Here is a 13,361-nt window from a genome sequence, read left to right on the forward strand (position 1 = left end):
TCATAATGATTTACCTTTGTCCTCGATGTTTAAATGTTAGGTTATTTTACCTTAAATCAGCCTTCAAGTGGATTTTTGACAACAGGTACTTCTTTATCTCATTTGAATTTCTTCAGGAGAAAAAAAAATTACGGAAAAATAGAGTTTAAAGAAGTAGCTAAATGTATTTTCAAAATATGTCCTTTATGAGAAACAAGCTATACATTTTATGTCTGGTCACGTGACCCACGCTAACCACTGGTGCGTTTGCTTTAGTGAAAGTTTAAAGATAATCCTGCAAGTCACTGCAAGCCGAAGCAATTTTTATCGATAGTTTGGCCTGATAGCTACGAATCGTCGCCTTGACTTGAACGAGTTGTGTCGGCGAATGATAATGTTAAATATATTGGACACAAGTCTTTATTGTACATCCGTGTTTCCTAAAACTGTTTATGTAGCCTTTCTGATAGGTCACGCTATTAGATCTTGCTGATAGGAAATTGAATGCCGAGCGTTTTACTCTACGCCCTCATGTATAATAATAGAAGCGTCTTATTTTAAATGAAGTATTTTAAAACATATTCTCAATATAGAGAAACTTTCTATAAAAACCTGTCAATTGAAGTCGATACAGTTTTTCTTTATATTTCAGTAAATATGTTAATGGCGTACACAATAGTTTTGATAATAAAGATCCATTGAAAAACATAATAAATTATTCTTTTTTGAGCAGTCGCAAAGTATTTGTAGAAGAGGCACACAAAAACTGAACTAAAATGGAACTTATAAATACGTTGTTTCATTATGAAAACGTCTACGATTATAAAATTGTTATTTGTGTCTAATTGTACTAGCTCAGTTCATGTTAGCCGCTTCTTTTAATACTTTTGGTTTTTAAAAAAAACAAGCCAGTCTAGGTAATCAAGTCCTAGTGTGTAGTGTTTTATAAGTTATGAGAGGCTTCGAATCGGTAAAAATATATCCCCTTCAAGTTGAGTAAAGGTAAAAATTAGCCTCTCAATTTATGCTTAGCACTGTCTTACCTCGTCAGATCGCTATTTATATTAGAACGAATATTCGTACCCCGCCTACACGGGTGTGGAGGACCTATAGGGACGTGGTACAGGGTATAGTGGTCATGGGTGTGGAGGACGTGGTACAGGGTATAGTGGTCATGGGTGTCGAGTATGTGGGGACGTGGTACAGGGTATAGTGGTCATGGGTGTCGAGGACGTGGTACAGGGTATAGTGGTCATGGGTGTGGAGGACGTGGTACAGGGTATAGTCGTCATGGGTGTCGAGGACGTGGTACAGGGTATAGTCGTCATGGGTGTCGAGGATGTTGGGACGTGGTACAGGGTATAGTGGTCATGGGTGTCGAGGATGTTGGGACGTGGTACAGGGTATATTCGTCATGGGTGTGGAGGACGTGGTACAGGGTATAGTCGTCATGGGTGTGGAGGACGTGGTACAGGGTATAGTCGTCATGGGTGTCGAGGATGTTGGGACGTGGTACAGGGTATATTCGTCATGGGTGTGGAGGACGTGGTACAGGGTATAGTGGTCATGGGTGTGGAGGACGTGGTACAGGGTATAGTGGTCATGGGTGTGGAGGACGTGGTACAGGGTATAGTCGTCATGGGTGTGGAGGACGTGGTACAGGGTATAGTCGTCATGGGTGTGGAGGACGTGGTACAGGGTATAGTGGTCATGGGTGTCGAGGATGTTGGGACGTGGTACAGGGTATATTCGTCATGGGTGTGGAGGACGTGGTACAGGGTATATTCGTCATGGGTGTGGAGGACGTGGTACAGGGTATAGTCGTCATGGGTGTGGAGGACGTGGTACAGGGTATAGTGGTCATGGATGTGGAGGACGTGGTACAGGGTATAGTGGTCATGGGTGTGGAGGACGTGGTACAGGGTATAGTCGTCATGGGTGTGGAGGACGTGGTACAGGGTATAGTCGTCATGGGTGTGGAGGACGTGTTACAGGGTATAGTGGTCATGGGTGTGGAGGACGTGGAGACGTGGTACAGTGTATAGTCGTCATGGGTGTGGAGGACGTGGTACAGGGTATAGTCGTCATGGATGTGGAGGACGTGGTACAGGGTATAGTCGTCATGGGTGTGGAGACGTGGTACAGGGTATAGTCGTCATGGGTGTGGAGGACGTGGAGACGTGGTACAGGGTATAGTCGTCATGGGTGTGGAGGACGTGGTACAGGGTATAGTTGTCATGGGTGTGGAGGACGTGGTACAGGGTATAGTCGTCATGGGTGTGGAGACGTGGTACAGGGTATAGTCGTCATGGGTGTGGAGGACGTGGAGACGTGGTACAGGGTATAGTCGTCATGGGTGTGGAGGACGTGGAGACGTAGAGGCACTCATTAAGTTAGTGGATACGTTTTGGACGCAGTAAGTATGGGGTTCCGTTTTACCTTTTATTCCCATTTAGTGGTATCGCTTATTTAATAACAATAATTGATAGCACTTATTCGTTTAAGTGCTTTTCCCTTTTCAAACGTTTTAGTGATATCACTTAGTCAACGTTCTGATAGGTTAACACTTGGTACATATCACTTGAACGATTAAGTGGTATCACTAAATGGAAGTTGAAAGTAAAATGCCGACCGATAAGTAAAGGGTCAAAAAGGGACGGAATGAGGACGTAAAAAGAAACGTGCATTTTATTCCCCGCCTAGACTGGCCACCAGATCCTAAGGTTTACATTGTTGTTACCCGCCTAGACTGGCCACCAGGCCCTAAGGTTAACATTGTTGTTACCCGCCTAGACTGGCCACCAGACCCTAAGGTTTACATTGTTGTTACCCGCCTAGACTGGCCACCAGATCCTAAGGTTTACGTTGTTGTTACCCGCCTAGACTGGCCACCAGATCCTAAGGTTAACATTGTTGTTACCCGCCTAGACTGGCCACCAGACCCTAAGGTTTACATTGTTGTTACCCGCCTAGACTGGCCACCAGACCCTAAGGTTAACGTTGCTGTTACCCGCCTAGACTGGCCACCAGATCCTAAGGTTTACATTGTTGTTACCCGCCTAGACTGGCCACCAGATCCTAAGGTTTACGTTGTTGTTACCCGCCTAGACTGGCCACCAGATCCTAAGGTTTACGTTGTTGTTACCCGCCTAGACTGGCCACCAGATCCTAAGGTTTACGTTGTTGTTACCCGCCTAGACTGGCCACCAGACCCTAAGGTTTACATTGTTGTTACCCGCCTAGACTGGCCACCAGATCCTAAGGTTTACATTGTTGTTACCCGCCTAGACTGGCCACCAGACCCTAAGGTTTACGTTGTTGTTACCCGCCTAGACTGGCCACCAGACCCTAAGGTTTACGTTGTTGTTACCCGCCTAGACTGGCCACCAGACCCTAAGGTTTACGTTGTTGTTACCCGCCTAGACTGGCCACCAGACCCTAAGGTTTACGTTGTTGTTACCCGCCTAGACTGGCCACCAGATCCTAAGGTTTACATTGTTGTTACCCGCCTAGACTGGCCACCAGATCCTAAGGTTAACATTGTTGTTACCCGCCTAGACTGGCCACCAGATCCTAAGGTTTACATTGTTGTTACCCGCCTAGACTGGCCACCAGACCCTAAGGTTTACGTTGTTGTTACCCGCCTAGACTGGCCACCAGATCCTAAGGTTTACGTTGTTGTTACCCGCCTAGACTGGCCACCAGATCCTAAGGTTTACATTGTTGTTACCCGCCTAGACTGGCCACCAGATCCTAAGGTTTACATTGTTGTTACCCGCCTAGACTGGCCACCAGACCCTAAGGTTTACATTGTTGTTACCCGCCTAGACTGGCCACCAGACCCTAAGGTTTACGTTGTTGTTACCCGCCTAGACTGGCCACCAGACCCTAAGGTTTACGTTGTTGTTACCCGCCTAGACTGGCCACCAGACCCTAAGGTTTACGTTGTTGTTACCCGCCTAGACTGGCCACCAGATCCTAAGGTTTACATTGTTGTTACCCGCCTAGACTGGCCACCAGATCCTAAGGTTAACATTGTTGTTACCCGCCTAGACTGGCCACCAGATCCTAAGGTTTACATTGTTGTTACCCGCCTAGACTGGCCACCAGACCCTAAGGTTTACGTTGTTGTTACCCGCCTAGACTGGCCACCAGATCATAAGGTTTACATTGTTGTTACCCGCCTAGACTGGCCACCAGACCCTAAGGTTTACGTTGTTGTTACCCGCCTAGACTGGCCACCAGATCCTAAGGTTTACGTTGTTGTTACCCGCCTAGACTGGCCACCAGATCCTAAAGTTTACGTTGTTGTTACCCGCCTAGACTGGCCACCAGATCCTAAGGTTTACGTTGTTGTTACCCGCCTAGACTGGCCACCAGATCCTAAGGTTTACGTTGTTGTTACCCGCCTAGACTGGCCACCAGACCCTAAGGTTTACATTGTTGTTACCCGCCTAGACTGGCCACCAGATCATAAGGTTTACGTTGTTGTTACCCGCCTAGACTGGCCACCAGATCCTAAGGTTTACATTGTTGTTACCCGCCTAGACTGGCCACCAGATCCTAAGGTTTACATTGTTGTTACCCGCCTAGACTGGCCACCAGATCCTAAGGTTTACGTTGTTGTTACCCGCCTAGACTGGCCACCAGACCCTAAGGTTTACGTTGTTGTTACCCGCCTAGACTGGCCACCAGATCCTAAGGTTTACATTGTTGTTACCCGCCTAGACTGGCCACCAGATCCTAAGGTTTACGTTGTTGTTACCCGCCTAGACTGGCCACCAGACCCTAAGGTTTACGTTGTTGTTACCCGCCTAGACTGGCCACCAGATCCTAAGGTTTACATTGTTGTTACCCGCCTAGACTGGCCACCAGATCCTAAGGTTTACGTTGTTGTTACCCGCCTAGACTGGCCACCAGACCCTAAGGTTTACGTTGTTGTTACCCGCCTAGACTGGCCACCAGATCCTAAGGTTTACGTTGTTGTTACCCGCCTAGACTGGCCACCAGATCCTAAGGTTTACGTTGTTGTTACCCGCCTAGACTGGCCACCAGACCCTAAGGTTTACATTGTTGTTACCCGCCTAGACTGGCCACCAGATCCTAAGGTTTACATTGTTGTTACCCGCCTAGACTGGCCACCAGACCCTAAGGTTTACATTGTTGTTACCCGCCTAGACTGGCCACCAGATCCTAAGGTTTACATTGTTGTTACCCGCCTAGACTGGCCACCAGACCCTAAGGTTTACGTTGTTGTTACCCGCCTAGACTGGCCACCAGATCCTAAGGTTTACGTTGTTGTTACCCGCCTAGACTGGCCACCAGATCCTAAGGTTTACGTTGTTGTTTCCCGCCTAGACTGGCCACCAGACCCTAAGGTTTACGTTGTTGTTACCCGCCTAGACTGGCCACCAGATCCTAAGGTTTACGTTGTTGTTACCCGCCTAGACTGGCCACCAGACCCTAAGGTTTACGTTGTTGTTACCCGCCTAGACTGGCCACCAGATCCTAAGGTTTACGTTGTTGTTACCCGCCTAGACTGGCCACCAGATCCTAAGGTTTACGTTGTTGTTACCCGCCTAGACTAGCCACCAGACCCTAAGTTTTTGTTTGTTTAGAATAGCCAAACTAAATTCAAATACTAGATTATCTGCCCCTAGTTTGAAACCTAGAATCACACATATCCTAGAGACCAAAATAAATGAAGTTGAATTCTATTGATGATTTTAATATTTTAGAGACAGGGAGCCAGTCTATTCCCCACCCAACGGAGTGATAAACAAATGGGTTTCGTCCGTCAGGAATCGCTTTCCGCGCGATATCTTTTGAATGAATGATAGGATTCTGATGAAATTTTCTTGGTAGACTGTAATGATTCTAAATGCTATGTCATTGTTTCATGTTTTGTGCATGTTGCCCACTTTAATTTCCTGTAATACTATATTTGCCTTTGCGAGGGATCTTGGCGACTATGTCCTTGTTGTCCATTTAGACCACGCCCCGTTGTTCTTTTTTCAGGGAGCAGTGCGGTCTTCATGGTTTGATTAAAACACAGTTTTATTTATAACTTAAATATACAACTGATATAAAGCCCTTTCATGGTCTTCGTTTGAGTTTATTTAAATGGGATAGCTAGAATATTAAAACATAGTGTTCAAATCGAAGCTGTTCTATTAAAAACTTTGAATGTGTAATAAAAAGCAGTAATAAAAATGGCCTGTCTACGATAGGATTCGAACCAGTGACCTCTAGCTCGCCAGGGAAATTTCCTGCTACTAGCCCAAAGGGGTGTGATGCTGCTAGTATGAGATAGTAAGGTGACCTATAGGCCTGCTCTCCACTTTAAAGGAGCATAGAAACCCACTACAATCGTTCAAACTCTACAGAGAAACACACCATTAAATTGTAAATCATCCAATGTATATATAATTATTTCAGTTTATTTTCTGCCGAAAATAATTTTATACTTTACCAGATAAAATGCAAAATGAAAGCAAAAACTCAACAGTCATAAAAATTAGGGTCCTCCTAAAGACCTGAATTGATCTGAAAGGACTTGAATCTGGACCTGGATGGGTTTTAAAGGCGTTCATCGTTAATAAATGTGTTATTTCTCAGTGTTTTATACAAGAAAGGTCGTTATTACATATTATGATATTTTATTTGAAAAAAATGATGCATTTTAAAGCTTGATAAATCGGTTGCTTATTGAACCAACAAATATGGCGGACCTGAACGGGACCTGTAAGCTTAGTATCCCCTGTCATAATTCTTGCAGCTTCGAGTTGAATATTCTCCAGAGACTTGGACTGTTCAATAGTCAAGTTATCCCAGACGATATCACCGTATTCAAGTAAGGGTCTGACGAAAGAAAAGTAAGTGTGAAGAGTATTTCTGTCTATTTAAAATCTAAATTGTCTTAAACTAGCTTGTGTACTTGATGCTTTCTTTATCATGTAATTAATACGTTAATTCAGCCAAAGTACCATCATGAGAGAAGATAGTCCAAGAAGATAGTCCAATATGTTTGTGAGTTTTTTTTACCTCATTAACAGGAAGGTCATCTATACTGATTTTTCTGCTAATCAATAGAGATTCGGTTTTTTTTTCGGGGTTAAATTCAACTAACCACTTTACTGATCAGACATGTATTTTTCTTAAACTGTCATTCAACAAATCTGTACAGTGAGAAGAAGTATCTACAATAGTATAAAGTGAAGTGTCGTCAGCAAATATCTTTATTGTAGCACCTATACCGTCAACTATATCATCAATAAAAATCAAAAAGAGAAAAAGGACCTAAGATTGTCCCCTGGGGAACACCAGCACAAACTACCATCCACTCAGAGGTTGTACCATTTACACTCTTTGCTTCCTATTGATTAAATAACTTTTGTAAACCACGATTGAAAAACTCCCCGATACCTAATTTGCATTATTTAAAAAGTAGTCCTGTATGCCATACTCTGTCGAAGGCCTTGCTGATATCACAGATCATCTGTATTCCCCTTACCTTTATCTAATGTCGAATAGATGTCCTTACTAATGGCGGGTAGCTGATTATTGTAGAGTCGCCAGCCCGGGACCAGATTGGGAAGGTGATAATAGAGAATGATCAATTATGAATTTATAGAAATATGTATATACACATCTTTCCATAACCTTACCTAGAATAGAAATTAACGATCTTGGTCGATAGTTGTTGAGAAGAGTAGGGTTGTCTTTCTTGAATACAGGGGCAACATTAGCTACTAATAGTGAGTTCCAGTTTCTAGTAAAAGATGGAGTGGTTAAAGAATTATTAAAGATAGTTTGAAGGGAATAGCTCAACATAACAACTGCTACCTTAAGGAGTCGTGGATTTAAAAGATCAGGTCTAACTGCTTTAGAGCATTCAAGATTAGATAAAACGAAAATAAAGTCATTTCTTTTGATATGGAAGTAAGTTCTGCATTATAATCATCGACAGTAGAGTTGAAGCAAAAGAATTCATTAAACACAGTTGCTTTATCAGTGCACTGAAAAAAATAGTTTGTCAGTTTGACAAATTTAATTCGTCAAGTTGATTGTCCTTAAAATGACTGGTCAAATAGTAAAGTTGAGGAACCAAAGTCGTCACTTTGACGATGTGATCCTTGTCACTTTGACGAAGTAATGATGTCAGTTTGACGAAGTAACAATGTCACTTTGACGAAGCAATAATGTTACTTTGACGAAGTAACAATGTCACTTTGACGAAGTAACAATGTAACTTTGACGAAGTAACAATGTAACTTTGACGAAGTAACAGTGTCACTTTGACGAAGCAATAATGTCACTTTGACGAAGTAACAATGTAACTTTGACGAAGCAATAATGTCACTTTGACGAAGTACGTATGTCACTTTGACGAAGCAATAATGTCACTTTGACGAAGTACGTATGTCACTTTGACGAAGTACTGATGTAAAATAAGTTCTGATTCTGATGAAATTATTGAAATCGTACCTTGACAAATAACTATTACACTATTAACCACGAGAGATCACCTTTTTGGCGACTGTCACGTGTGTAAAACATCAGGTGAAAAAAGAAAGTTGCAACTGATAAATTAATAATTGATCTAGTGAAAATATTTCATCATCATGAAATATTTGTCTTCAAAAATCTCTTAGTTATAATATATACAAATTACTATGAATAATAAAAAAGATGTGATTTTCTTTGGTAACTATGTAGATAATTCAACTTTATTCCAAAGGTATGCCTCTTTCAACATCTTGGGACACATAGCAGCATAAAAATTAAACATAATAATATGTCATTCATTTTCCAAGCTACACAGGATTTTATGTATGCAATAATGTGATTTGTTTTCATTTTTGATATACAGCTAATTAAAAATAGCAAAATGCAATAATTAGTCATTAATCTCAGCCCTTCACAGAAACCTACCACCTGTAGAGACTTCAGGATCAAATAAAATTACCACCTGTATCTCTTTTCAGGATCAAGTTTTCTGTTTCCAGACTGTTATCTAGTTTCTAGATGAATATGAGCATTTTATAACGCCCAAGAATCTCTTTAAAAATGATATTCTGCCTACTATAAAGTCCAAAAAACATCATTCATCGCCCTAGTTATTTCGGACACCACCGACGAGAGCTTTCTGTCCAGTACTTCGAATTCATCATGTAGTCCTAAGATGACTTTCTGAATGAAGAGGAATGTTTGGCCATTTCCTAGGATATGCTTAGTTGAAAGTATGTATAATGGTGACAAGTCCGCAAAAAAAAAAAAAAAAATCCACTAAAGAATTGCACTGAATGATTTGTTCCTCATCTACTTCAACACAAAAGTCATCATCCAGGATTGTCATGACGTCATGGTACTTCAGTTTCATCCCTGCTTAGTCCTCCTGAAATTAGCACAAACATAATTTAATATAAAGTTACATGAATGAATATTTCCGATTTTTCAAAACAATCTTGTAGTTGTTTACACTTTTGAAAGTGTTTCCATTACAAAACATAAAGTTTCAACTAAATGCAGCTTTAAGGTGTGAATGGATCAGTAGTCAATTTTAGTACATACTTTCTGTTTATAAGATATGAAATATAGACTTCACTAACCTGCATGTCACTTTCAACACTTTTCAAAACATACATTTCCTTGAAAATATATGGAATTCCTCGTAAGCAGGCACTTCTTTTTACTACTGTAATACAATAAGATAAGTATTCCTTTACTACTGGAATGGTAACATAACATACACACATAACAAGGCACTTATACTCTACATTAATATATTGATTACATTTGTATACTGATGTGGACAATTTCTATGCAGTTACACCTCATTTTCCACGATATATATACAAAGAAAACAGTTGACCAGCTGTGTAATTTTATCAAAAAATAACGATCTATACGATTACTAGTAACAGCATTGTTCAAATTTCAGATATATATATTTTCATACAGACACGTGCCTATTGAAGACGTAACATTCTATTTTGTTGAATGTAAAAATGTTGCTTATTTTTTCTATTGATAACACATTAATGACAAAGCAAATTTTGACTCGTACCGGGACACAATATCGGCAGTACTAGTGAAGAATGTTCTGTATGTTATATATACACAGTGTCTGACATGGCTGCAGCCATATTGGCTCTGGAACTTCCGTTTTTTTTTACAGCAATAAGATTGTGTAGCACAGCATACACAATTTTTAGAGATAGTAGTTTCCCTGTTGTTTTTTTTACCTCGATAAGAGGTCTGTTGATTTATAAAGAAGAAATAAAACTAATTTTAATCAGCTGCAATTTCACAGTGGATCGGTAAAAAAACAACAGTTCTACCATGCAAGGACTTAGACATGTCCTCAATTTCATACCGTCAAATCGTGGAATGTTGGATTCGAATGTTAGGAATGTTAATGGATATTAGGTAGTTGTACTGTACATGACAAGTTGCAAAATGTACATGTACGCATTATGCAATATTGAGTAGTTGGTTTAAACAGTATTTTATTATCAATGGTATATACAATACATAGGTCAATATATACAATAATTGGAAGTTAGGGATTTGGCAACAAGAGTATGCTCTTATTTAAAGCCATCTCCCTATATGATTATTTGCAATTATGATATACAATATTTAATTATTGTTTTAATAGAAGATACAATAGATATTAAGATCATTTAACAAGACCGACTATGATTTTACTGATAATATCAATACATTGATGGAGCAGAAAAGATTCAAGTGGGGAGTAGGAGAGAGAGAGAGAGAGAGAGAGAGAGAGAGAGAGAGAGAGAGAGAGAGAGAGAGAGAGAGATGAGATGAGATTTGATGTGAAACCCAGTTATTGTATTAAAATCTATCTGTTCTGATAATGTAGTTTTGAACTTGATAAAATATTAATTTATTTTCCTCATCTGTCAAGTTTGGGTCACCATGTAGTAATGTCATGATGCTAAAATTAGTACCCAACCTTGATATTGTTTCTGCCCTAACAGTATCATATTTTCTGCATTCATAAATATAATGAAAGATGGTCTCTTCATCACCACAGGAACATCTGCTGGTCTCTGAAACATGATTATTAAATAAATGATGGTTTAACGAGCTACACCCGAGTCGAAGTCTTGTGTGAAGTACCTGGGCACGCCTTTGGCTGCAATAATAATAAATGTTGGGACTACATGTATTTGATTTATTTCTATAAAGATAGGAGAGAAAGTAAGACCTAATCGGACTGTTTCTAATGTGATCTGGTATCAAGTTCCACTCACGGATGGCTGTTGGAAAAAAGGATGACATATAGATATTAGTTCTGCTGTGTGGGCGATGCATATCCAAATTTGATCTTAAATTGTAACCTTGGGTTTGACCAGTCACTTGGGGTAGGAGGTTTTGCAGATATGAAGGTGAAAGTCCATGGACAATATTGTACATATTCTGCATTCTATGTTTGTATCGTCTGCATGACAGAGAATCCCATTTTGTTTCATTTGCTAAACACTGTGATGATGCTGACTTTGTTGCACCTGTCACGATACGAGCAGCTTCAGTTTGTACCTTTTCCAAATCTAAAGTCTGCTGGTGGTTACAGTTCCCCCATACAATATCGGCATATTCCAATATTGGTCTAATATAAGAAAAATACATAGTTTCAAGGGATTTACGATCTAATTGAAATTTCAGTGCTCTAAGAATATCTATTCTTTTCCATGCTTTTGCAAGCATGTTATCTATATGTAACTGCCAAGAGCAGTTCTCTTCGACAGTTAGACCAAGGTGAACATGACTTTTGACTTGTTGTATAGGGGTGTTGTTCATAAATAGGGGAGGGTGGTTTGTTTGGTCACGTTTTCTAGATAGAATCATACTTTCAGTTTTATTTGGGTTGAAATTTACTAACCATTGCCCCGCCCAGGTACTTATAGTAGCAAGATCAGAATTTAATATTTCTGCTGTATGAACTGGATTTTCAACTATAATGTAAAGGGATGTATCATCCGCAAATAGACGAATATTAGCTTGTATTCTATTAACAATGTCATTTATGTATAAAATGAAAAGTAGTGGACCTAATATAGAGCCTTGAGGCACACCTGCTAGTACTCTGCCTCTTTTAGAAGAAGTTCCTTCGACCATTACCTTTTGACTACGTCCATCAAGGTAGCTAGTAAACCATGATAATAATGTGCCAGAGATTCCAGCCTGCTCAAGTTTGTGTATCAAGCCCCTGTGCCACACCCTATCAAATGCCTTACTAATATCACAAAATACAACTCGAACCTCCTTGCCACTATCAATTGCCTTGAAAAAGGTATTAACTATATCGGTTAGTTGAAGTGCAGCAGAATCTTTTGGGGTAAAACCAGATTGGAATGGTGTAATGCGTCCATTTTCCATAAGAAAGTTGTAGACGTATTTAAAGATACATTTTTCAAAAACTTTTGCAATACAGCTCAAAAGAGAAATTGGTCTATAGTTTGTCAGTAGGGAGTTATCTCCCTTCTTGTAGACTGGAATCACATTCGCAGTTTTCCAAGTCTCTGGGAAGTTATGTAGAGATATTGATGTATTAAACAATTTTGATAAGGGCCCTGCTAGTTCAGTACTGGCTTCTTTTAAGAGTTTAGGATGTACTAAATCTGGGCCACATGCTTTATTAGTATTGATTAATTTCAGGGCATCTTCCACGTCAGTAGGTGTAAGATGTATATTATCCAATGAAGTTTCAGGTATCTGACTTGGTGGAAGTATTGCATGTAGATCATCTACAACAGATTGCTCACAGAAGAAGTTGTTAAAGGCTTCAGCCTTTTCCTTGGCAGAGCAGAGCTTTATATTATTATGAAGTATTGGTGGATATTGACAATCAGAGGTCTGTTTGAAAAATTGTTTTGCTATTTTCCACCAGTCACGTGGGCTTATATCTCTATTATTATTCAGCTCATCACTTAGTTTGTTCATGTATGAAATTTTCGATTTACGAATTCATAATGTTACTTCATTTCTTTTGTGTCTGAATTCTGCCCACCGTTCAGGACTGTTTGACGATTTTGCAGATTTGTGCAATCGATTTCGAATTCTTATCTGCCTACGAACTTCGTTGTGCATCCAGGGTTTATCGCTGGAGCGTATAGTAACAAACTTGTTTGGAATGTGTGATTCTGCTGCGTGCATGATATTATTAGTGAGTTTGTCCACTTGTTCATCTATGGATAAATTGTTCATGTCCCAATCACTATCAGTAATAGCCTGTCTGTAATTTTCATAGTTCCCCTCATTATATTTCCATATCTTCCTTTTGTATGAGTGGCAAGGATATTCAAATCTTGTTAATGTTACAAAGACTGGGCAGTGATCACTACATATGGGGT

General features: G+C 40.1%; 1 protein-coding gene across 1 annotated transcript; it reads left to right on the plus strand.

Moving 5' to 3' along the window:
* The first annotated feature begins 2,029 nt into the window (after positions 1-2,029).
* On the plus strand, positions 2,030-5,567 carry LOC117322744 (extensin-2-like). Its single transcript, XM_033877683.1, has 2 exons — positions 2,030-2,090; positions 2,728-5,567. Exons 1-2 carry the CDS (start codon positions 2,030-2,032, stop codon positions 5,565-5,567), a joined length of 2,901 nt encoding a protein of 966 aa, XP_033733574.1.
* Positions 5,568-13,361: the final 7,794 nt, after the last annotated feature.

Source organism: Pecten maximus, chromosome 3 (assembly GCF_902652985.1).
Source record: "Pecten maximus chromosome 3, xPecMax1.1, whole genome shotgun sequence".
Taxonomy (NCBI): domain Eukaryota; kingdom Metazoa; phylum Mollusca; class Bivalvia; order Pectinida; family Pectinidae; genus Pecten; species Pecten maximus.